We start from the raw sequence: 24,544 nt of genomic DNA, 5'->3' as shown, positions 1-24,544 counted from the left end.
CACGGAAGCAGAGTATGTGGCTGCCGGTAGTTTTTGTGCACAACTCTTATGGATGAAGCAAACTTTAAAGGATTACAGTGTCATTTGTGACAAAGTGCCTCTTTGGTGTGACAATGAAAGTGCCATCAAGATTTCTCTCAACCCGGTGCAACACTTCAAGACGAAGCATATTGAGATTCGGTATCACTTCATCCGGGATCACATTAGGCGAGGGGAGATCGAGCTCAACTACGTCAACACCCATGATAACCTCGTAGATATTTTCACGAAGCCTTTGGATGAAGCAAGATATTGCAAGCTAAGGCATGAGCTAAATATCATTGATTCGAGCAATGTTGCTTGAACCCTTGCACACCCCACCTCACTCAACTTGTTGTCTAATCTAGGTGTAGGCATGGACATAGGGGGAGTGTTGTTCTCTCAATGAACTCTCCCTCCCCCATTATGCATAAAACGATCAACTCTTTAACATTAGCCATTTTTTATGGTACTTGTGCTTCAAAGACGAGTTTTGGTCATGGGCCCAAGGATAATTCTTCGCGGTGCCATACCAATTGACTCAAATATAGGTGGCTCCGGCCACCGCCCTCTCCTTGGAGAGTTTGTGTCTCGTTTTTGGTCTGCATTGTCTCTTGCTTGTGCTTGTGGTGTCTTGTGTGTTAGCTCGTTAGTGTAGTCTTTCGCTTGAAGGTTCAGTGCTTCGATGCTCTCTCGGTTGGTTGAAATTGCGTTTTCTTGAGCTCGCGGTACTACCGCGGCCTGTCACGGTACTACCGCGAGGGAAGCACGCGGTACTTCCGCACCCAGTGTGGCAGAATTTTTTTTCTGCCGCCTAGAGGAGCGGTACTACGGCCTCGGTGCGGTACTTCCGCCCGGGCGGTACTACCACAATGACGTGCGGTACTACCGTGTGAGGAGTGCACGGTACTTCCGCACCCAGCGCGGCAGAAATTTTTTACTGCCGCCTGGGGGAGCGGTACTAAAGCCACGGTGCGGTACTTCCGCCCGGGGTGGTACTACCGCAATGACATGCGGTACTACCGTGCGGTCGAAGGGCGTGGGGGTTAAACACGGGCAGGGGGAGTTCTAACTCCCCCATACCCATTCTTCTCTCTCCCCACTCCGTCTCTCTCTCTCTAAAGAACGGCGCTGGAGGTCCTCGCCAGATCTCCGTCTCTGGCGGCTCTCCTCGGATTCCAACCGGTGGGATCGTTCCCCACCACTCCCTCTTGCCATGGACCAAGGTTTCTCCCCAATCCCTTCCTTTTTCTTGTTCGTCTTGTAGTTTTTAGGTCTTGGGGAGATGCAAGTTGTTCGTGAGATTTTAGGCCAAATCTTTGCAAGAGTCAGATATAGGAGAGTGGTTTTGTGTAGTGATAGTACTTGCTTTAGTTGTCCCGTGATGGATTTGATCGACCGTAGTACCACATGTTGACACGGTTGTGCTCAGATCTCCATGGCCACTACGGATCTGCAACCGTGCGGTACTACCGCTCTTCAGGTACGGTACTACCGTGCGTCCGGTACTACCGCCCTGCTAGTGCGGTACTACCTCGTCCCCGGTACTACCACTCCTCGGAGCGGTACTACCGCACATGGCGCAACACACGCTACTACCGTTGTCTCAAATCCCTCTTGTGGCACTTCTCACATACTATGTCTACTTGTTTCACCCTGTTTCTGTGGTCTTTGCATTGATCCTTCTTGCGTTTCGTGCGTGTTTTTTTTGTGGTGTGTGTTTTAGGTGGTGGCTCAGGTGCTCTGGCTCGCCGCTCCAATCCAAGCCATAACACGGGATCCAAGCGTATGTGCAACTCAGAGGCAGCAGAGGGCTCCAATGCCCCCCAACGCAGAACCAAGACCACCGACACCAAAGAGAAGGAACCCACCATGGGTATGGATGAGATACTGCTTGCTGAGTTCATCGCTAGGAGGAAGATCAATCCATATGGAAATTCTCATGCCAACTTTAGAGGGAATGAGCTATTCTGGACCAAGCAGCAGAATCTCATCTATCTAGATGTCATCAAGGCCAAGCAAAACACCTATGTGGAGGTGAAGTGGATCAACATGCATCACATGAGGCAAGAGAAGCATCGGGAATACTTTGGTGAGGCTTTAGACCTCGTGGAGCAGTTTGGCATTAAGCATATCATCTCATTCCGCAAAGACTTTGATCCTGAGATCATTGCTCAGTTCTTTGCCTCAGTGCATTTTCATCCCAATGAGGACAGGACCATGACTTGGATGACCAATGGTCGGCAGCTGACTGCTACTTGGAAGGAATTCATGACTTTGCTTGGGGTTCCGGATGAGGGGCTCGCCACACCCCAAGGTGTTCGCCCTCATGTCAATTCCGAGTCTGCAAACAAGAACAGTCGTTTGCCCTTCTATGTGGAGAAGAAGCTCTCCAATAACAAGACAACTTGGGTACTCAACTCCTTTCTCGACATCATGCACCGAATCTTCCGTAACACTCTCTTCCCACGCATTGGGGACAAGGACAAGGTGCATGCCTATCTTGTGGATATGATGCTCCTGTGTGCAGACGCTCGCAACTCTCAGACACTACCACTTGATGTCTCACATGTCATGTGGAATGAGCTTCGGTTTGCGGTCTACAACCGCAAGGTCCCCATCTATGGACCTTATCTGTTTCAGTTGATCTCAGCAACTTGGGAGCAGCTCTACCCTCAGGATGATTTTGAGGCCCCTAGTTGGATCCAGCATGAGCCCATCAACCTCTGTATCAAGACTCAGTGGGCCAACACTACCTCTCGTGCTGATGCTGCTGCTAACATGGACGTGGGTGCAGATGAGCATGAGGAGGAGGCAGCAGACGAGGACAGCTCTGAGGGTTACACCCCTCCCACTTCTGAGCCATCTTGGGCTAAGAGACTGAAGAACAAGATGAAGATGTTGTTCTGTATGCAGGTAAAGGGGCAGTACAAGACCCATGTGGCTTCCAAGGAGACTCGCCGCCGCGACAAGCGGATTTTCAGGACCTTCGGCGAGAACATCTCCAGCGGGCTAGAGGAGGACGTCACCCTAGAGGCAGAATGGATCGCCAAGCAGGGTTATCACTGGTCGGAGTCTGAGGAAGAGTCCGTCCCGGCTGCCGAGTCTGACGGGGAGCATGCGAGTGACTACTCAGCTTGAGCCACCCCTTCTGTTGTAGGTGTCCTCTCTGCCTTTTTGGCGTCTCGATGCCGAAGGGGGAGAGAATGTAGGATTTGCGAGTTGTGTCGTGTTTGGGTCAGTTGAACTTCGTTTATGTCGTTTGCTTTGGTTTGCTTTGGTTTATGCTTGTGAGTCCTTCTATCATATGGTGTAAGACATATGCACTCTATTGTACCATAGTGAGCTTATTCTATCTTGTGCTTATTTCATTATGCTCTTTCCTATCTTGCTTAGTTTTAGCCCTATTGTAAGATATGCCATGTCTATAAAATATAGGGGGAGTGTTGATCCTAGTATGTGTGCCGTGCAGTCCAAAGCACTCATCAAGATAGCACACATCTAAGGGGGCCCGTCTATATTTTAGAGACTTGGGGTTTGCCCTTGCTCTTTGCATTATACTCTTGTGCAAATCCCGTGTTGTCATCAATCCACCAAAAAGGGGGAGATTGTAAGGGCATTTTATCCCTTAGTTGGTTTTGGTGATTGATGATAATACTTATGCGGACTAATCATGTGCATCGAATATTTCAGATATATATTGACTAAGGCACAAGATGATTGGGTTCCCCTCGAAGGCTATGGAAGACGGCGTTTATCTTCGTTTCTTTTCGGTGGTATTGAGTCGTAAGGAAGCCGTACTATTAAGAGGGGGTCCGCGTTGGAAAGGGTGGGCGGATTCATCACGTACACATCTTCCTGTGTTCCTCTTTTTATTCTAGCCTTTGGAGCATCCCCTGTTCTCCTTGTCTATGCAAATATTGCTCGTGCTTGCTGAACTAGGGCGTGCGGTAGTACTGCTCCTTAGAGCGGTAGTACTGCAGGCCCTTGCGGTAGTACTATCCTCCGGTGCGGTAGTACCGCAAGTGCCCACGGTAGTACCGCTTCCTGGCAAGCGGTAGTACTGTGGCCGGAGTCCAGATATTGTCACCCTCTCCCTAGTGGGTGACACCCATCACGGTAGTACCGTGCACTGACACGATAGTACCGTGGTATCTGGCTTAGTTCCGCAAGTATGCGGCAGTAAGGGGCAGATGAAATTTTTTTCATCCGCGCCTAGCACGGTAGTACCGCTGCTGGCTTACGGTACTACCATATCGGGTTTTTGCATCGACTCCAACTCAGCGGAAGTAGACACGGATGTAATTTATTATATCCGTGCCTTCCCACATCTGGTCAGTCCCTGCCTTGCGGTAGTACTGCAAGGGGGCGCGGTAGCACCGCGCCAGCAGTACTGCTGCCCTCTGCCGTAGTGCATTTTGGGCTGGTCAGGTCTCTGCTGCATGGGCGGTAGTACCGCGGTGCCCTACAGTAGTACCGCGTGCCCCTGCGGTAGTACCACGCCTCTGGTACGGTAGTACCGCGTTGCGCAGGCTGAGTTGGTGGATAACGGTTGGATTTGTTCTTCTACTATATAAGGGGTGTCTTCTCCCTCTTGTTGACTACCTCTTCCACCTCCAAGCTCCATTAATGCTCTAAGCTCCATTTTCACCCGATCTCTCTCCCTAGCCAATCAAACTTGTTGATTTGCTCAGGATTGGTTGAGAAGGCCCCGATCTACACTTCCATCAAGAGAAATTTGAATCCCCCACCAATCCCTAGCGGATCTTGTTACTCTTGGGTGTTTGAGCACCCTAGACGGTTGAGGTCACCACGGAGCCATAGTCCATTGTGGTGAAGCTTCGTGGTGTTGTTGGGAGCCTCCGATTGAGTTGTGGAGATAGCCCTAACCTTGTTTGTAAAGGCCCGGTCGCCACCTCCAAGGGCACCAATAGTGGAATCACAGCATCTCGCATTGTGTGAGGGCGTGAGGAGAATATGGTGGCCCTAGTGGCTTTTTGGGGAGCATTGTGCCTCCACACCGCTCTAACGGAGACGTACTTCCCCTCAAAAGGAATGAACTTCGGTAACACATCCTCGTCTTCACCGGGTCCACTCTTGGTTATCTCTCACCTTTACTTGTGCAAGCTTATTAGCATTACTTCTCTTGCTTGCTTGTGTGTTCGTTGTTGTTGCATCATATAGGTTGCTCACCTAGTTGCACATCTAGACAACCTAATTTGATGCAAAGTTTAATTTGGTAAAGAAAAACTAAAAATTGTTAGTTGCCTATTCACCCCCCCTCTAGTCAACCATATCGATCCTTTCATCATCGAGTTGAACGTGTGCAGAACTCGGAGGTGCCGTGCGTTCGGTACTTGATCGGTCGGATTGTGAAGACGTATGACTACATCAACTGCGTTGTGCTAACGCTTCCGCTTTCGGTCTATGAGGGTACGTGGACACGCTCCCCCTCTCATTGCTATGCATCACCATGATCTTGCGTGTGCGTAGGAATTTTTTTGAAATTACTACGTTCCCCAACAGAGCCGCCCCCCTCTCCTAGTCCAATTCGGACCAGAGGGGGAGGGCACACGGCCTGCCCTAGGCAAGCCCTCTCTCTCTCTCTCCACTAAGGCCCATAAGGCCCACTATTTCTCCCGGGGGGTTCCGGTAACCCTCCGGCACTCCGGTTTTCTTCGAAATCACCCGGAACACTTACGGTGTCCGAATATAGTCGTCCAATATATCGATCTTTACGTCTCGACCATTTCGAGACTCCTCGTCATGTCTGTGATCATATCCGGGACTCCGAACTACTTTCGGTACATCAAAACACAAAAACTCATAATACCGATCATCACCGAACTTTAAGCGTGCGGACCCTACGGGTTCGAGAACTATGTAGACATGACCGAGACACGTCTCCGGTCAATAACCAATAGCGGAACCTAGATGTTCATATTGGCTCCCACATATTCTACGAAGATCTTTATCGGTCAAACCGCATAACAACATACGTTGTTCCCTTTGTCATTGGTATGTTACTTGCCCGAGATTCGATCGTCGGTATCTCAATACCTAGTTCAATCTCGTTACCGGCAAGTCTCTTTACTCGTTCCATAATACATCATCTCGCAACTAACTCATTAGTTACAATGCTTGCAAGGCTTATAGTGATGTGCATTACCGAGTGGGCCCAGAGATACCTCTCCGACAATCGGAGTGACAAATCCTAATCTTGATCTATACCAACTCAACAAGTACCATCGGAGACACCTGTAGGGCACCTTTATAATCACCCAGTTACATTGTGACGTTTGGTAGCACACAAAGTGTTCCTCCGGTAATCGGGAGTTGCATAACCTCATAGTCATAGGAACATGTATGAGTCGTGAAGAAAGCAATAGCAGTAAACTAAATGATGAAGTGCTAAGCTAACGGAATGGGTCAAGTCAATCACATCATTCTCCTAATGATGTGATCCCGTTAATCAAATGACAACTCATGTCTATGGTTAGGAAACTTAACCATCTTTGATTAATGAGCTAGTCAAGTAGAGGCATAGTAGTGACACTCTGTTTGTCTATGTATTCACACATGTACTAAGTTTCCGGTTAATACAATTCTAGCATAAATAATAAACATTTATCATGATATGAGGAAATAAATAGTAACTTTTATTATTGCCTCTAGGGCATATTTCCTTTAGTGAGCTTGTCCACTGCCTTGTATACGAGAGCTCGACCATGGAATCTAACAGTACAAACATTATTTTGGACCGTTTGTTTCTCAGGTGACGAAGAAAAATCGTATATCCTCAGTCAACGTGGTGCCCCTCTTCGGCGGGCGCGCGTTTGTGGGTGGCCTCGGGGAGATGTGTGCTAGCTACCATGATGGGGCGACACGAGGGTGCTCGATGGGGAGCTCGATAGTTGGGATGGGTGGCCTCGATGCGGTCGCGCCATCTGTCACCGGCACATTTGTCGGTCCGAATGCGTCCGCTCCTCCTTCTCCCCCTTTCCTCTTGTTCGGCGGGGAGCTTTGTTGGAGGGATGGGTGGCCTCGATGCGGTCGCGTCACCTGTCGCCGGCACACCTCCGTGCCGGTCCGGATGCGTCCGCTCCCCTTTCTCCCCCTTTCCTGGGCCACAGGCGGGCTGGCGCAGGACTTCCAGTGGAGCGTCTATGGGTGGTTCTGTCGGTCGAGGGCCGCTGATTGGTCCAAAGTCGGGGCCTTTGTGTAGGTCTCCGGGTGGTCTGGTTGCAGGGCGGCGGCTCTGGCGGCGGGAGGCGCGACGTTTGGGGGCGAAGCGTGCGTCTCTGATGCGGGCGGGCAACCATGGCCACGTGGGTGACGTGGTTGCGGGTGGTTGACGTAGTTAGGGTGCGATGGAGGGGTGTGAGCGCCGAGGTACACCACTTGCTTAGTCCTTTGACTGGCCGACGGTGTCGGTGGCTATTGACGCCGTACCCTTGTTGAAGGCTCCGTCGTAGCGTTCCCACTCCTATCGTCTTGCTCCGGGTGAAAACCTGATCTTCGGGATCGAGCGGTGGCGGCTATCCATGATCGTAACCTTCTGGGAGGCACCGCTTTGGAGTCCTAACTTCGTTGTTGTCTGGCTCACCTTTTTTTGTGAAGATCTCCGTCAGCTCCAAGCGGTCTTCCTCGCCCATCTGTAGTTTGCTTGGCTGTTGGTGGGGTGGTGTGTCGGTGCCTGGTACCTTTGTATCTTACCCTGGGTGTGTGGGCTGTGTGTGGTGGTGACGTGCGTTTGTATCGATCTCTCGGTTGTAATCGGTAATGATTGCCTTATAATCTAAAGCGGAGGAAATCCTTTTTCGATAATATCGATCTGTGTAAGGGAAATGATTAGCCGCATGTTTGCTTTGCGGATTTGCTACTCGACCAACCTGTAAATAACACTATGTTTCTCTCCAGATCTAGACTAGAATCCTCTTTTGGTTTTTTATGAGTCCCTTTCAAAGATGAGAATCAGGTCCATTGAAAGCTGCTCGTGCGGCGATCACAGATACTCTCTCTATTCTTTTATACAATACCATAAACTTAGATTACAGATATCAAAATATTGTATGTCAATTTTTTTTTTCGTTAGCCGGATCATTAATGCTCTGCATGCATGTAAGAAAGGAATAGGAAGGAAATAGTTCAATGTCATTATGACTAAATGCATGCAAGTATTAAGCAAGTTGCTAGTACTACAAAAAAACAACATTAATTTTTGTCTCGATTATCGTTAGTGGCTTTATATAGATACAAAATGTATTTTTCGTAATGGCCTTGTATAAGGGAACGGAGGAAGTAGCATGCTCAAACTTGGCCCACCTGCAGTGGTTCTTGCATGAGCGGTGAAAAAACATCCATAGATAACAATCACAGGTGACACCATCATGATTCAAGTTCTGTTGCTCGCAATTATTCTAGATTTATTTCAGAATTTTCGACGAAGCGCGTTCTATGGGAGAAGACGTTTCCATCGATTATGAGGCGTGTACAGTGATTTCGTAAAATCTCAAAATGATATGCCGGCTCGGTCTCTCGAAAATGCTCATAGGTGTAGGGCATGCGTGTGTGCATTCATACAGGCGAGTATATGCGCGTATATATGAGTGCTTGTGTCCGTACATATGTTAAAGAAAAAAAAACAATCTCACGTGATTCTAGCAGACAAACAAGGCACATGTATGACTGGCTGATTCTAGCAGAGGCGCACAACTTTTATCTACCTTCGTTGAGAATCGAGAAGCAGGCTATGTGGATCATATAAAAGTGCATTCACCCCTACATTTTCTTTCCCTTGGCAATCAACCGAGCAATCAACCCCTACAGTGGAGAATGGACACAAAATGAAGCAGTGGGGCAGTGGAGGTGGCTACACATGGCAAGAACTCCACTCCGGCAAGGTGCATATACGGTGATCCCTATGAATCTGTCCTGTGTAGGGAGGCAGTTGAGCCTAGCCGCAGAGGGAGGGGATTCTGAAGGAGAAGAAGGAGGAGGGCAGGTGGCCGGTCCTCCGGATGTAGTCCGCCTTCTCCGACGTCCTCGCCGCGCCCTCGTTCAGCGTCGCCTCCGCCACCGCCCGCTTCTCCTCCGCCACGCGCCGCGCCGTCGCCAGCTTGCTCGCCAGCTTCTCCTGCGCCCGCGCCTTCATCTGCTCCGCCTTCATCTGCGGGTTCAGTTCAATCATCAATTTTCGACCGCAGGCATGCGTGAAGACATCAGCGCGCGCAGTAAATAAATTAATAAGCGCCCGACAGTGCTCATGTGGCGCATCAAGCGGCCGCAGATCCACTGCGGCGATGGTCGAGCAGTGTCGTGTGATGGTAATGGCGATCTACTGCGCCACTGGTACGGTGAATTCAATTGGGCCAGTCAGTGTCTGTGGTGCCATTCAAGATCGCTCGTTCGGAAAAGATGGGGTGATGGATCATTCAAGATCCGCAGCGCCGCTTGTCTGTTTCGCTGTAGGCTTATGCAGGCGCAGACGTGCAGCGAATGAATTCTACTACTAATTGGATGGACCACTGCAAACTCCTGTGTGAGAATGAATGGATGGACGGAGCACGAAAACTGATGCCATCCTCGCCACCTTTCTGTACGCGCCTTTGCACAATCATGGCATGAGATTCGGTCTAGCGCCAAAGGATGGAATCTTCAGAAATGTGGTTACCTCTATTTTCTTCATCTCCAGCTCGGCTTTTCGCCTCTCGTGGTTCTCCCAGGCCTGGATCTTCACCTCCTCGCGCTTGTATCTGCATCCATCCACACGAGCCGGGGAAAATGTCACGATCGATAAACGGATTAAGGGAGCTGGCGAGCAGATCTGCGCGCGACGCTGGCGATTTTCTATGGGTTGCGTTTCGTGCGCACCTCGCCATGAACTTGGCCCGCTCGGCCTCGTCCCAGGCCGCCGCGCGGGACTCGAGCGTGTTGGCTCTGGGAGCGCCGCCGTCGCTGTCCATGTCCGCCTCGCCGCCGCTGACGGCGTTGTTGCTTACCGCGGCCTGATCCGCGGCCCTGGCCACGTCGGAGCCAAGAGCGGCCGCGGGCGGCGCGTCCTGCCGCCGCCGCCCCGGCGTGGACGACCGGGACGGTATCGGGCTCCGCGCGACGGGCGTGGTGGAGCGCAGCGGCGTGGCGGCCCTGGACGGCTCCTTGCTGGCGATGGGCGTCATCTCGGTGCCCATGTCCCGCAGGCACACCGACACGGGCGAACCGTGGCAGTGCGGCCGCACCATGCTGCAGTCCATGTTCTTGGTCTCCCCGACGTCGTCCTCGCCCAGCTGCGGCGGCGTCGGGGGCGCCGCCACCATGTTGTACTCGACCCCGCCGTCCACGCTGCTGCAGGAGATGCGGCCGTTCTGCGAGGACGAGCTGAGGAGGCGCCGGTCGTCGGCGTTGGAGTTGCGGGGCTTGGCGGCCTTGCCGCCGTGCAGCCCGTCGCCGCCGCCGCCGCTGTTGGACATGCCCACGAGCCACTTCTGCGCGTCGTCCCACTTGGACGGCATCGGCTTGAGCCTGGAGGACGCGGCCGGGTTCTTGCGGTGCGCCCGCCCGTTGGCCGCGCCATTGGTGGTGTAGCTGTAGCACTCCTTGTCCTCCACCTGCCGCGCCGCCGCTTGCATCGTCCCAGCAACCGCGCGCGATCAGAGTTCACAATCGCGGTTCAACGCTCTGTTCTTGCCGCAGATTCCCCGCCGGAGAACCGCCGAATCAGACAGATCTAGCTGCACAAAAATGTCCGGAACCTTGTCATTGGTGATGAAAAACGAAACACTCTGGCTGCACAATAATATGCAGGTGGCCGGCCGGATCGCCATTCATCCGGGATGTTTGTACTCCGGCATTTGAGTAAGTAGTACGACACAAGTAGATGATAAACTAGATTATTTCCGGAATTCGCTCCATGTCCATGACGAGCACGGACACCCAAGGAAAAAGATAAGCACTCCCCATGCTCTATTCTAAGAGATGCAACGATCGATGCCCTTTTGAGTTCACCTGAAGCTCATTCCACGGAAAGCAATGGCGTTGCCACAAACTGAAGTACTCCGTATCCAAAAGTGACACCTTTCCCACAGTTACACAACGGGAATGTGTGGCAGATATACTACCTTGAGCTGACAGCAATGGGGGTATGGAAAAGGGTCGAATAAACCAGAGAAAGTTGCTGCCGCGGTGCGGAGATCCACATCCATCAATCAACCAGTACATACATAGATAGAGGCGGCAGAGAGAGAGCTCACCTTGGAAGTAGGAGCCGGCCTGCAGGCGAGAGGAGGATGGCAGGGACTGCAAAGGGCAAAATGACTGCTAGTAGTGTTGCTGCTGTCTAGGTTCCATCCTCTCCATGGGCGCCATCAGATCCCCTTTTCCTTGACCGTTGAAGGGACAACAGGGCGCACATGGGCTACCGGAGGCGCCACGGGACAGATGGTTGGCACTACTTGCAGCGTGTAATAAGATAAACAAGAGCGGGCGGCGCTGCGATCCACCAATGGGCATACATGGTGAACAAAGGATAGGTTGCAGATTTTTCGAAAAAGGGTGGATTTTATTGACTCAAAATGAAACATCAAGAAGATACAGACACAAAGAGCACACACCCGGCCTCTGCATAGTTAGGATGCACACAGCTAACACCAACGCACTCACGCTAAAAAAAACACCGGCAAAAAGCAAAGTCATACAAGACCAAAGCTATGCCTAAGCGAGTAAAAAAATCCCTATGATCAAAACAGCGACCGACAAACTACATCGATGACCATATCCGCACCAATCATCTCTTGACACCACAAGGACAACGAAAAAGTTCTTCAACAACAACGCCTTCAACAAGGCAACGATGCTCAAACACCGCCGTCACCGGATCCGACCACCAATGATCAGAATCTAGGTTTTCACCCTAAAGAAGCAAGTCCGAGCATATCCATGCAATGCCTTAAACAAGGTAACGATGCAAAAACATCGCCATTGCCAGGTAAAACCAACATGGGTTAGACCTTGGATTTTCATCCCGGAGCTCGAGACCGGATACTAGAAGCACCACCAGATCGAAGTCAATCATGTGTCATCCCCGCCACTTTTAACGATCCCAGCAGCTACATGCACTGGACTAGAATCCACCACGCCACTGCGCAACCATACCCTCTGCATCAAATCGCCGTCTGTAGCCGCCCAACCATCTACCAACGGTGGCATGCCTTCCGAAGGCCGTCGAGCGGATCAGAGCTGCACTCAGCCAACCATCGCCGTATCGACAACCACTAAAAGTCTGAAGAGCTGCCATCAAGCATCATATTTGTCCTGATCCGTGCTGGCATCATGGCCGTCCACAGCGGTATCAAACAGGCCAGATCAGATTGCCCGTGCACCACCACAGCCGCCGCAACAATACATACGCCGAGAGTCTCCTGCCAGGCCGTTAATCGAGCCGGTAGGAGCAGGCCCGCCTCAGGCCGTGGTAGATTCGGGACGACGCACACAGGACGCCATACGCGCGTCGTCGGGCGGGACGGGACGTACGCAGCCGCCGAACACGAGCGCGTAGCTGACCTCCGTGGCGACGAACCGCCGTACACCAGCTCTCATAGCATGCTGCATCTCCGGGAAGGACGAGCGCATGGCTAGAGCGCAGCGCTACCGAGCTCCAAGATCGAGGGTCATGGGAAGAAGGGACAGGACATGGGTGGAGACGGAAGAGGCCTAGCAGCCCGCCGCCGTCGACCGGCAAGCCGGCCGGCGGCGGCGGCGAGGAGGGAACGGTGGAGAGGCTTTTTGGGTGGCGGCGCTGGACGCCTCGTGAGTCGCCGAGCGACTCGCGAGGCCTGTTAGGTTTTCTCACTCCTCAAGAGCGACCTGGTTTGAGCTACAAACTATGGGCGGGAAATTACTTGGAGCAACTTCGGGACAGTCGTCATGTTCAACCAAACTCCATGATGATGATGAAACACGGACCATAAAAAAATCAGCCCTAGCAGAGTCCCATCCTACCTAAGGTATGCATCAAACCCATAACTTTGTCAGATTTTTTCCTGCAAGACGCTTGGACTCGGGTTGTCCGTAAGAAGAAGAGGAGAGTGAGACCGGAGCCAGTGCCCCTGGTGCCGGAGATCAAGGTGGCGGCTGAGATCCGGGTGGCTAGGGCTGCTTGTTTGAATTTCCTCTTGGGCCGCGAAGGGACTGTTGAGGAGTGGGCCGGCTGCAAGCCTGTGCATGGGTATGAGGCCCAACATGGGGGTGTTGACGAAGGGCCTGGTGGACCGGCTTCGACTGGGTATGTGGCCCAGGAGAGCCTGGACGCGCCTCCCCTGCTTATCGAGCCATGCAGGGTTGAAGATCGTCGTGTCCGATCTGTCCTTCAGCCGCCTAGGGTTGCCAAGCGCTCTGTTCTGCCGGGTTTTCCTCGCTGTGGTCCTGGCCGCGCAACCCGTATCCCTCCCCTCGCCATGGCTGGGCGGGGGGGGGGGGTGCTCCTTCTGCTGATCCAAAGAACCTTGGGGGGGGGGGCGGAGCGACGCCGGCTGGACGAGGCGGCGATGCGTTGGGGCAGAGGCCGGTCTTGCCGGCAGGGTGCGGCGTGCCGCCGGGAGTGCGACCGGCGGCTGCTGCAGGGAGTAGCATCGCACCCGGCCCAAAACCAGCGCTGGCGTCCGGAGCGTCTACGGCTGCGGGTCGTGGCACTGCTGGACTTCGGCCGCCGCCGCCAGCTCCGGCGGGACCTATGGCGGTGGACCGTGGCGCTGCTCCGCTGAGGCCACCGACCGCTGCGGCAGTGGGGCGTGGAGCCGCTCCGCCGAGGCCACCGGTGCATCTGTCCAATGGCCCTCGGCCGGTTATCCAAGCCAATGCCCCGCGGCCGGTCGTCCCGGCTACTTCTGCCGACACGCAGTAATTGCGCATATTGTCTTTGCTATAGTGTCTGTGACATCCCTTCTTCGTTTTGCACTGGGATTGCACTATAGCTTCGTGACATCTCTTCATGATGTTAGAGGATCCGTTCCTGGGAGGGGAATGCGGGGGAGGGACGGGAGGTTGCGCGGGCAGCGTCGGGTGGGTAGCTGGGGTGGGTGGCCTTTGCTTGTCGACGGGGGAGGAGGAGGAGGAAGAGGAACCAAGCAAAAGCAAAGCCTCCTCTGCCCCGCTCTGCTCTCTCCTGCCCCTTAATCAACCGACGGCCGCTTTCTCCCTGCTTGCAAAGATTTGATTTTTATTCTACTAACCTCTTTGTTACGCGGTTCGCGGAGGGAGCTGGGGGTGCACGTGGCCGGCGTGTTCCACGGTCCACTTCTCTTCCCGTCGCCGACTGCCGCCGGTGCTTCCTCGTCCTCTCACACGCTCCCGCATCAATAAAGAAAAGAATCAATTTTTATTTATCATGCCATACAAGAACGGAAGAATCTTTTTTTATGTCGAGAAACAAATAAAAAAGATGAGAAAGAATGGGTGGGTCAACGAGAGGGTGCACCGACGCAGCCGGGACTGCCGGCAGAAACGAATGATTTAGTAAACTCTTGCACCTGTGATGGGTATTTTCTGACGGTGCTGAAGAAGAAGATGCTTGAGGTGAACATGGTGAATGAAGGATAAGTTAGAAATAAAATGGTAAACAAAGGAGAGATGCTACAAACTATGGGCGGAAAATTACCGGGGAGCCGATGAAGCGATGATCATATTTTCCCTGAATTATTGGGGAAGAACCGATGATCTAATGATTGGGTGGTCCTACTTGCCGGGAAAATATGAAGGTTGCATCATGACGAGTCCGTGTTTGCGCATTGCCTTGGTGGCCTTCAAAAGCATAAGGAGCGCACGAGATATGCCATATGGCTACTAATAGATCAGAGAGTATATTGTATATATGTATGTAAAACCAACCAACAGACACAACTTCACCTTGGAGATCATTCGTCTAAACATGGCACATGCAAGACTAATAATCGGAGAGCATATAGGTATATAAATCACGAGGCGAAGAAGTTCAAATAAACCAATTAGAAATTCATTTATAATATGATCATAAAGTGACAAATTATCACATCACAATAAGCACACCAAAAATTACATCAGGTCGATCATAATCATGTAGGGCTACTATGTGATCATAATCATGTAGGGCAACTATGTGAGCTAGTTCCAAACCCAATTGTCAGCCAAGGCAACAAGTTTTCTGTTTGACCAAGTTAGGTGGGTGTTTGGTTCTAACCACACCTAAGGCAAGAATTGTTTTATGAAAAGAGAACCCTACGTGTCATAGACACAAAAAGTGTGACAATATTTCCTTAGGCAAGCCAAAGTGTGGCTAACAATTTGAGCAACTCAAGTTAAGCAAGTGTGGCAAGTGTGGCAAAAATAATGTGGCAATATATGGCAAACATAGACACAATCCAAACAACCCCCTTGGGCCACAAGCAGGGTTTGAAGCAGCATGGCCTCCCACCTGGCGATCGGAGATATGTGATTGTTAACCGCACAACTTTAAATAGCACGCCGCTCTGCTGATTTCCCATGGAGGCTCATTTGATGGTCGCCAAGCGACATCATCTCCTGGCTTGCCTGTGGGCAGGCCAGGAGGAGGCGTGTGAGCAACGCAACCGTGTTTTCACTTGGAAGTGCACCCCTTGATGGCCGCCTCCCACCTTTCCAACGGCCCTCCTAATGGTCCCAAGGCGGCTTATAAAAGGCAGGAACCCTCCCCTCTCTCGCTTATCCTTTTGACTCTTCGACGCCTCCCAATCCCCTCTCGCCCGCCTATAATCCACCACTTCCTCGCCAATGACGCAGCGAAAGGAGCTCCCTCTTATCTTTAGTTTCGGGGATGAGGAGGAAGAGAAGAAAATGAATCCACTGGACCCCTATTGGGAGTTGATGGAAGTGGCCCTTCACGAGCACGCGAATCACGATGCAAAAAGGGGGCAACGGATTTGGGACCACACTGTTGCTCCTGACACCGCCGCAATTGCCGACCCAAGGCTGGCGTAGTATAATCACGTTGACGCCCTTTTTCAAGGCATCGGGACCCACAATGCTACCGCCGCCGACGCATAGCCGACCTGGGATGAGGTCATCGAGGATCGCATTACCACATTCCCACTTGACCCCTACCCCGCCACCACTGGGAAATTTAGTCATGGCCGCAAGTAGTTAGGCTACTTAGTTTTAATTAATTACTCCCTCTGTTCACTTTTATAAGTCCTTGTTGGTATTTCAGACAACATGCAAAATAGGTCAATTTTAGTTGTCTGAAACGACTTATAAAAGTGAACGGAGGGAGTATTAGATGTTCTATGAATGTAAGTTCTAGTGCGGCTAATTTTCTGTCATTATCTATATGAATGAAACCAATGCTTCTGTCAAGTGTGTTCTTCTGAATTTGGATTATTGGAGAAGAACCGATGATCCAATGACTGGGGATCCTACTCACATGGAAAATATGAAGGTCGCATTATGACGACTTGGTGTTTGTGCATTGCCTTGGTAACCTCCAAAGTAAATGAAGCGTGCGAAGTATGCCATATGTCGACTGACCGATCAGAGAGTATATATGTGTACAAAACCAACCAACAGACTCAACTTTCTCTTGGAGATAATTCATCTAAATATGGCACATGCAAGACTAATAGATGAGAAAGCATATAGGTATATAAAAATCATACAGCAAAAAAATTCAAAGAACCCAAATAGAATTTCGTGTATAATCTGATCACAAAGTGGCAATTCATCACATCACAACAAGCACACCAAGAATTACATCTGATCGATAACAATGGTGTAGGGGCAGCTATGTTACCTTTGTATTAAAGAACAATGGAGAGAGGAGATGTCACATAACTATAATATGGATCATAGTCTTTTTCATGACTTGGAGGATGTGCTTTAAGTCTCCTCCTAAGCACTGGCCATGTCTCTGAATGGTGTGCATTCACTTTTTTCATTTGTGAATCAGAGCACATTCCGGAATTAAGCTTATGTCAAGTGGCTGAAACATTGTTTTTGTTTGTCACTAAAGCTTGATGCAAGCGTTGGACCTACTTCTTCGGACTTTCTAGGTAGTCTCAGGGTTTAGGCCCATGAGATTACAGCCAACCAATCCTGTGACCCCCGCGTCGCCTCCCCTAGCGGCGACGGCAGGGGGGACCCTAGGCCGCGTCTCCGCGCCCCCTTCCTCCCCGCCCCTCATCCTCGCCGCCACCAGAGGAGTGGCCGATGAAGCCGCGCCGGTTCCCACGATGGTGGCGGTGGGGCACCTCGGCTTGCCCGACTCCTGGCCGCCGCCCCCTTCTCCGACGTCGGATCCCTTCGCGCATGGCGCCGGTGTGCTCCCGCCGATCTCTCCTTCCCGGACCTCGCCTACCCCCTTCCTCTGGGCTCCGGCTGCCCCGCCCACTCTCCGGTGCGTCCTCGCCCCGCCTACCTTCTCCTGTGTCAGATCCGGGCGGCCGCTAGCACCTCTGCTGTTGTCGGTGCCGGAATCCAGGAGGATGGTGTCGGGGCTTCTTGGCCGGGTCGATTTGGCCTTGGGGTGCCGCGGTGGCATTCTTCCTTCCGCGGCCTGTGACACGGCTCCAAGGTGGCGTCTCCATGTTGTATTTTCGGCGGTTGCCTGGCGGCGTCTGCCCTTGCAATGTGCTGGCTGGAGGCATGGTACGCTTGCGCTCCCTTCGCCCTCCTCCCTGCAGATGCGGCTCCGGCACCGGTGGTCACAGACCTACTCCTGTGTTTGTGTCCATGGCTGTCTGGAGCGGCTCCAGATCTCGCGCTTCCCGTTTGGAGTTGCGTCTTCTTCCAACTCCTCGGGCTTGTTGGTATCTTTGCAGGTTCGCACCCACCCCCTGCAGGCGTTGTTCGTTGGCCAGTATCCACCTCGGCGCGGCTTCGACTCTGGCGTGCTCCTGGAGCTGCGTGATACGTCTCCGTCGTATCTATAATTTTTGATTGTTCCATGCTAATATTATACAACTTTCATCTACTTTTGACAACTTTTTATACTATTTTTGGGACTAACATATTGATCCAGTGCCCAGTGCCAGTTCCTGTTTGTTGAATGTTTTTTGTTTCACAATAAATCCATATCAAACAAAGTCCAAACGAGATAAAAACTAATGGAGATTTTTTTGGATTATATGTGATTTTTGGGAAGAAAATCAACGCGAGACGATGCCCGAGGGGGCCATGAGGCAGGGGGCGCGCCCCAGGGGGTCAGGCGCGCCCTGGGCTCTCGTGGCCACCCTGTAAGGCGGTTGATGCCCTTCTTTCGCCTCAAGAAAGCTAATATCCGGATAGAGATCGTGTCCAAAATTCAGCCCAATCGGAGTTACGGGTCTCCGGGAATTTAAGAAACGGTGAAGGGGCAGAATCTGGAATGCAGAAACAGAGAGAGACAGATCCGATCTCAGAGGGGCTCTCGCCCCTCCCATGCCATGGAGGCCATGGACCAGAGGGGAAACCCTTCTCCCATCTAGGGATAAGGTCAAGGAAGAAGAAGAAGGGGGCTCTCTCCCCCTCTCTTCCGGTGGCACCAGAACGCCGCCGGGGCCATCATCATCACCGCAATCTACACCAACAACTTCACCGCCATCATCACCAACTCTTCCCCCCCTCTATGCAGCAGTGTAACACCTATTTTACCCGCTGTAATCTCTACTTAAACATGGTGCTCAATGCTATATATTATTTTCCAATGATGTATGGCTATCCTATGATGTTTGAGTAGATCCGTTTTTTCCTATGGGTTAATTGATGATCGTGATTTGTTTGAGTTGCATGTTTTATTATTGATGCTGTCCTATGGTGCTCTCCGTGTCGTGCAAGCGTGAGGGATCCCCGCTGAAGGGTTTGCAATATGTTCATGATTTGCTTATGGTGGGTGGTGTGAGTGATAGAAATACAGACCCGAGTAAGTAGGTTGTTTGCGTATGGGAATAAAGAGGACTTGATGCCTTATAGTGCTATGGTTCGGTTTTACCTTAATAATCTTTCGTAGTTGCGGATGCTTGCTAGAGTTCCAATCATAAGTGCATATGATCCAAGAATAGAAAGTATGTTAGCTTATGCCTCTCCCTCAAATAAAATTGCAATAATGATTACCGGTCTAGTTATCGATTGCCTAGGGACAAATAACTTTCTTGTGTGACAACAAGCTCTCTAGTAAAACTAACTTAGTTGTGTCTTCATCTAAACAGCCCCTACTTTTTATTTACGCGCTCTTTATTATCTTGCAAACCTATTCAACAACACCTACAAAGTACTTCTAGTTTCATACTTGTTCTAGGTAAAGCGAACGTTAAGCGTACGTAGAGTTGTATCGGTGGTCGATAGAACTTGAGGGAATATTTGTCCTACCTTTAGCTCATCGTTGGGTTCGACACTCTTACTTATCGAAAGAGGCTACAATTGATCCCCTATACTTGTGGGTTATCAAGAGCTTTTTCTGGCGCCGTTGCCGGGGAGTTATAGTGTGGGGTGAATATTCTCGTGTGTGCTTGTTTGCTTTATCACTAAGTAATTTTTATTTGCTGTTCTAAGTTGTTATATATCTTTAGTTATGGATATGGAACTGATACGTCTCCATCGTATCTATAATTTTTGATTGTTCCATGCAAATATTCTACAACTTTCATATACTTTTGGCAACTTTTTATAATATTTTTGGGACTAACATATTGATTCAGTGTCCAGTGCCAGTTCCTGTTTGTTGCATGTTTCTTTGTTTCGCAGAATATTCATATCAAACAGAGTCTAAACGGGATAAAAACTGACGAAGAATTTTTTGGAATATATGTGATTTTTGGGAAGAAAAATCAACGAGAGACGATGCCCGAGGGGCACGAGGTAGGGGGCGCGCCCCAGGGGGCAGGCGCGCCCTGGGCCCTCGTGGTCACCCCGTAAGGCGGTTGATGCCCTTCTTTAGCCGTTAGAAAGCTAATATCCGGATAGAGATCGTGTTAAAATCTCAGCCCAATCGGAGTTACGGATCTCCGGGAATATAAGAAACGGTGAAAGGGCAGAATCTGAGAACGCAGAAACAGAGAGAGACAGAGAGACAGATCCAATCTCGGAGGGGCTCTCGCCCCTCTGCCTCCATGGAGGCCATGGACCAGAGGGGAAACCCTTCTCCCATCTAGGGAGAAGTTCAAGGAAGAATAAGAAGAAGGGGGGCTCTCTCCCCCTCGCTTCCGGTGGCGCTGGAACACCGCCAGGGGCCATCATCATCACCGCAATCTACACCAACACCTCCGCCATCTTCACCAACATCTCCATCACCTTCCCCCCTCTATCTACAGTGGTCCACTCTCCCGCAACCCGTTGTACCCTCTACTTGAACATGGTGCTTTATGCTTCATATTATTATCCAATGATGTGTTGCCATCCTATGATGTCTGAGTAGATTTTCGTTGTCCTATCGGTGGTTGATGAATTGCTATGATTGATTTAATTTGCTTGTGGTTATGTTGCTGTCCTTTGGTGCCCATCATATGAGCATGCGCGTGGATCACACCATAGGGTTAGTTGTATGTTGATAGGACTATGTACACTACAAAAAAAATACACTTCCGTGATGATACGTGTTTGTCACAGTAGGTCACTTTTTTGTCATGCATGTACATCCATGACAAATTTATGACAGAATCAAGATAGTCATACCTTTGCTTTCGTAGAAGTGTTCCATGACATTACCAAAATTATCATCACGGAAGTGTCCACTTCCATGACGATAAATCGTGGGTCACAGAAGTGCTTTCGTCAAGGGTGACCGACACGTGGCATCCACCGTAACGGAACACCGTTAAGCTATCGGGTCGGGTTTTGGATCCGATAACCCGTTAACAACCCCGACCAATGGGGATTTTCCACGTGTAAAATCATCATTGGCTAGAGGAAACACGTGTCGGCTCATCGTCGGGACAGATGTCATCCACTCACTGGACAGAAGGCGCCTATGATACGTCGACATGTGGCATGGCCCAACAAGTTTAAATGGGCCGGCCCAACTAAAGGCCCACAAGATTTTGGGGACCATAATGGGCCAGTCCAGCTAAAGGCCCACGAGATTTTGCGGACCATAATGGGCTGGCCCAACTAAAGGCCCACAAGATTTCGCGGACCATAATGGGCTGGCCCAGCTAAAGGCCCACAAGATCGCCACCAGTGCAAATAAACACGCCAACAAAATAATATACAAAACCGACAGCACTTCAATAGAGTTCAAGAAAGGTTAGCCCTGATGGTGAGCTGCAGCGCAAGCAGCTGAGCAAGATGATGAGACTGCCCTTGTTCAACACTTATATCTTCCTCACTCTGAAAGATAAACAAGCAGACAGATGACAGGTTTTGCACATAAAAGTATCAGTGCTGACAATTCAACACATTTCTTACTGACGAATAAAGTGACACAGTTTAAATTTGCATTAACACAATATGGTATTGTTCAGGTCAAGACATGGCAGGAAATGACATTGTGAAGGAGTTGGCAGCTTCACGACACCACTGGATTACAGATCAAGAACTCATAAGTATCAATGGTCAGTGTGCTGTCAATTTATATCATTTCAGATTGTCAAATAAAGAGACGGTTTAAATAATAGCAGAATGATATGCCATTTTTCATAGTTAAGACATTGCAGAATATGACATTGTGCTATAGTGGGTAGGTTCACCACACCACTAGATTATAGATGAAGAACAGAAGCATACATGTAGTGCAAAAGAAGATCACTTGCTCTGTATAGTTTAATTTACATGGTATGAAGAAGGAACTTGGTTGTACAACTGAAAACTTAAATTGAGAAAGGACGAACTTTTGTTTATGAACTACATATAGTAAACTTTAAACAAGCAATTTGATGCAAACACCAAAAATAAACAGCTGTTGCAGTCATGCCTAACCAAATATATACAACAAAGTTTGAAGGCTTGAGATGGACAAACTTACATTATTGGTGAAGACAGGCCCTATAAAGGCCTTGTCCATGCTGATGGGGGGGGGGGAATTCAAGAAGTTTACCACAGAATCTTCTTCAAAAGCATTGCCTTTATTCTACATTTTGTTAAGAGTAAATATAGATGTGATAATATACGAAAAAATGGAGAATATTTAAGATAAGATGAAGAGTGATGCTACATAACCAAGTAGCTATAAATGTAAGTGCAGCGATACAGGCAAAAGGTACAGCCAAGAGCAATGCACAACTAAACTTCTTCAGTACCAACCTTATGGTAAGCGTAAATATAGATCTGATGTGTAGAAAATGAAGGGTAAAGGAAAATATGCTGCAGAGTGATGGTACATGAACAACTACCTGTCATTATAAGTACACTGATAAAGGATAACATGTACTTACAAGAACAATGCAGAGCTAAAAAAACATTGGCATTGGATATATTCTACACTAATGTAACCATTCATACAGATCAGATAATTTGGAGCGAACAATTGATAAGCAAGCTATAATGCATACTGCTGTCATATAATGAACCAGGTATGTATGCAAGTACAGTGATATAGGACAACAGGTACTAACAAAAGCAAAGCAGCGGGCAGCATATTTGAGATATCATGTCGTTCTTGTCAAACCGGAATTCTTCTTCGAGCAGATTTCCTGCAAAAAAGATCCGTAAGGCACATGCGGAAAAGTAGAAGTTCAAATTGTCATGTGATTTCATAGACAGTACCTCATCCTGGGAACGAGACCGGTGCATAACAATTTCCATTCAATGTCTTCTAAATTTAGCACAAGAGACTTCACTAGAAATTCGTTTATAGACTTGCCATCAAAGTGTGATTTCCTCAGGTAACACCGATACTAATGCAATGCTTCCTTGAAAAGCACAAGCAAGCTTTGCTCGTCATGACTATCCAGATTGACCCTCGCCTAGTTACAACAATGTAATGTAAATCATTGATGTGTTCAATCAGCAGAAAACAGGAAAATAATAGCCATGAATAATAGCACTTACACGTAAGTTGGACAGGAAGATGTGAAAATGGTGTTTGTCTTCACAATAATCTTCCCATGATGGGAATATATGCACATAGTCCCTAACAACACTGAAAGCATTGTCTTTTAACTGGGAATAAATGGAATGGGGTTCCAATCTGCAGGAATTGGCCGTCTCTGCAGTTGGGATAGGTCTTCGGCCGGTGGACTTGCTATACTTTTTGCTAGAGTGGGATTTTTCTGTGGTACAGCCGGTGCTATGGCAAATGAAATCGGTATACCTTTTGCTGGAGTGCAGGTCCTGTGTGGTGGGGCTAGTGGTGTGTGATACGTCTCCAACGTATCTATATTTTTTGATTGCTCCATGCTATATTATCTACTGTTTTGGACTATATTGGGCTTTATTTCCACTTTTATATTATTTTTGGGACTAACCTATTAACCGGAGGCCCAGCCCAGAATTGCTGTTTTTTTGCCTATTTCAGTGTTTTAGATAAACAGAATATCAAATGGAGTCCAAACGGAATAAAATCTTCGGGAACGTGATTTTCTCACCGAACGTGATCCAGGAGACTTGGACCCTGCTCCAAGGAACAAAAGAGGCGGTCATGAGGGTGGGCCCCCCCTAGGGCGCGCCCCCTGCCTCGTGGGCCCATCGTTGCTCCTCCGGCGTACTTCTTCCTCCTATATATACTCACGTACCCCCTAACGACCAGAACAGGAGCCAAAAACCTAATTCCACCGCCGCAACTTTCTGTATCCACGAGATCCCATCTTGGGGCCTGTTCCGGAGCTCCGCCAGAAGAGGGTCGTCATCACGGAGGGCTTCTACATCATCCTAGCCCCTCCGATGAAGTGTGAGTAGTTTACCTCAGACCTTCGGGTCTATAGTTAGTAGCTAGATGGCTTCTTCTCTCTCTTTGAATCTCAATACAAAGTTCTCCCCCTCTCTTGTGGAGATCTATTCGATGTAATCTTCTTTTTGCGGTTTGTTTGTTGAGACCGATGAATTGTGGGTTTATGATCAAGTCTATCTATGAATAATATTCGAATCTTCTCTGAATTCTTTTATGTATGATTGGTTATCTTTGCAAGTCTCTTCGAATTATCCATTTGGTTTGGCCAACTAAATTGGTAGTTCTTTCCATGGGAGAAGTGCTTAGCTTTGGGTTCGATCTTGCGGCGTCCTTACCCAGTGACAGAAGGGGCAGCAAGGCACGTATTGTATCGTTGCCATCGAGGATAACAAGATGGAGTTTATTTCATATTGCATGAATTTATCTCTCTACATCATGTCATCTTGCTTAAGGCGTTACTCTGTTTTTAACTTAATACTCTAGATGCATGCTGGATAGTGGTCGATGAGTGGAGTAATAGTAGTAGATGCAGAATCGTTTTGATCTACTTGTCACGGACGTGATGCCTATATACATGATAATGCCTAGATATTCTCATAACTATGCTCAATTCTGTCAATTGCTCAACAGTAATTTGTTCACCCACCATAGAATACTTATGCTCTTGAGAGAAGCCACTAGTGAACCCTATGGCCCCCGGGTCTATTCTCATCATATCAATCTCTATCA

The 24,544-nt window shown here is 49.6% G+C and overlaps 1 protein-coding gene across 2 annotated transcripts; it reads right to left on the bottom strand.

Annotated features, from left to right (window-relative positions):
• Positions 1-8,724: 8,724 nt before the first annotated feature.
• On the bottom strand, positions 8,725-11,481 carry LOC125530629 (uncharacterized). 2 transcript variants are annotated; one of them, XM_087517762.1, is made up of 4 exons: positions 11,268-11,481; positions 9,892-10,744; positions 9,692-9,773; positions 8,725-9,187 (listed from the first exon to the last, which is right to left on the bottom strand). In XM_087517762.1, the coding sequence occupies exons 2-4, from the start codon at positions 10,644-10,646 to the stop codon at positions 8,975-8,977; spliced, it is 1,050 nt and encodes a 349-aa protein (XP_087373888.1). In that variant the 5' UTR covers positions 10,647-10,744; positions 11,268-11,481; the 3' UTR covers positions 8,725-8,974. The 2 variants fall into 2 exon arrangements, with proteins under 2 accessions (XP_087373888.1, XP_087373887.1); XM_087517761.1 differs by having other exon boundaries at positions 9,892-10,748; positions 11,268-11,480.
• Positions 11,482-24,544: the final 13,063 nt, after the last annotated feature.

The sequence above is a fragment of the Triticum urartu genome, chromosome 4A, assembly GCF_056163025.1.
Source record: "Triticum urartu cultivar PI428250 chromosome 4A, HENAU_Tu73, whole genome shotgun sequence".
NCBI lineage: Eukaryota > Viridiplantae > Streptophyta > Magnoliopsida > Poales > Poaceae > Triticum > Triticum urartu.
Note: the sequence above shows the minus strand (reverse complement) of the source record. Positions and strands in the feature narration are given on the sequence as shown.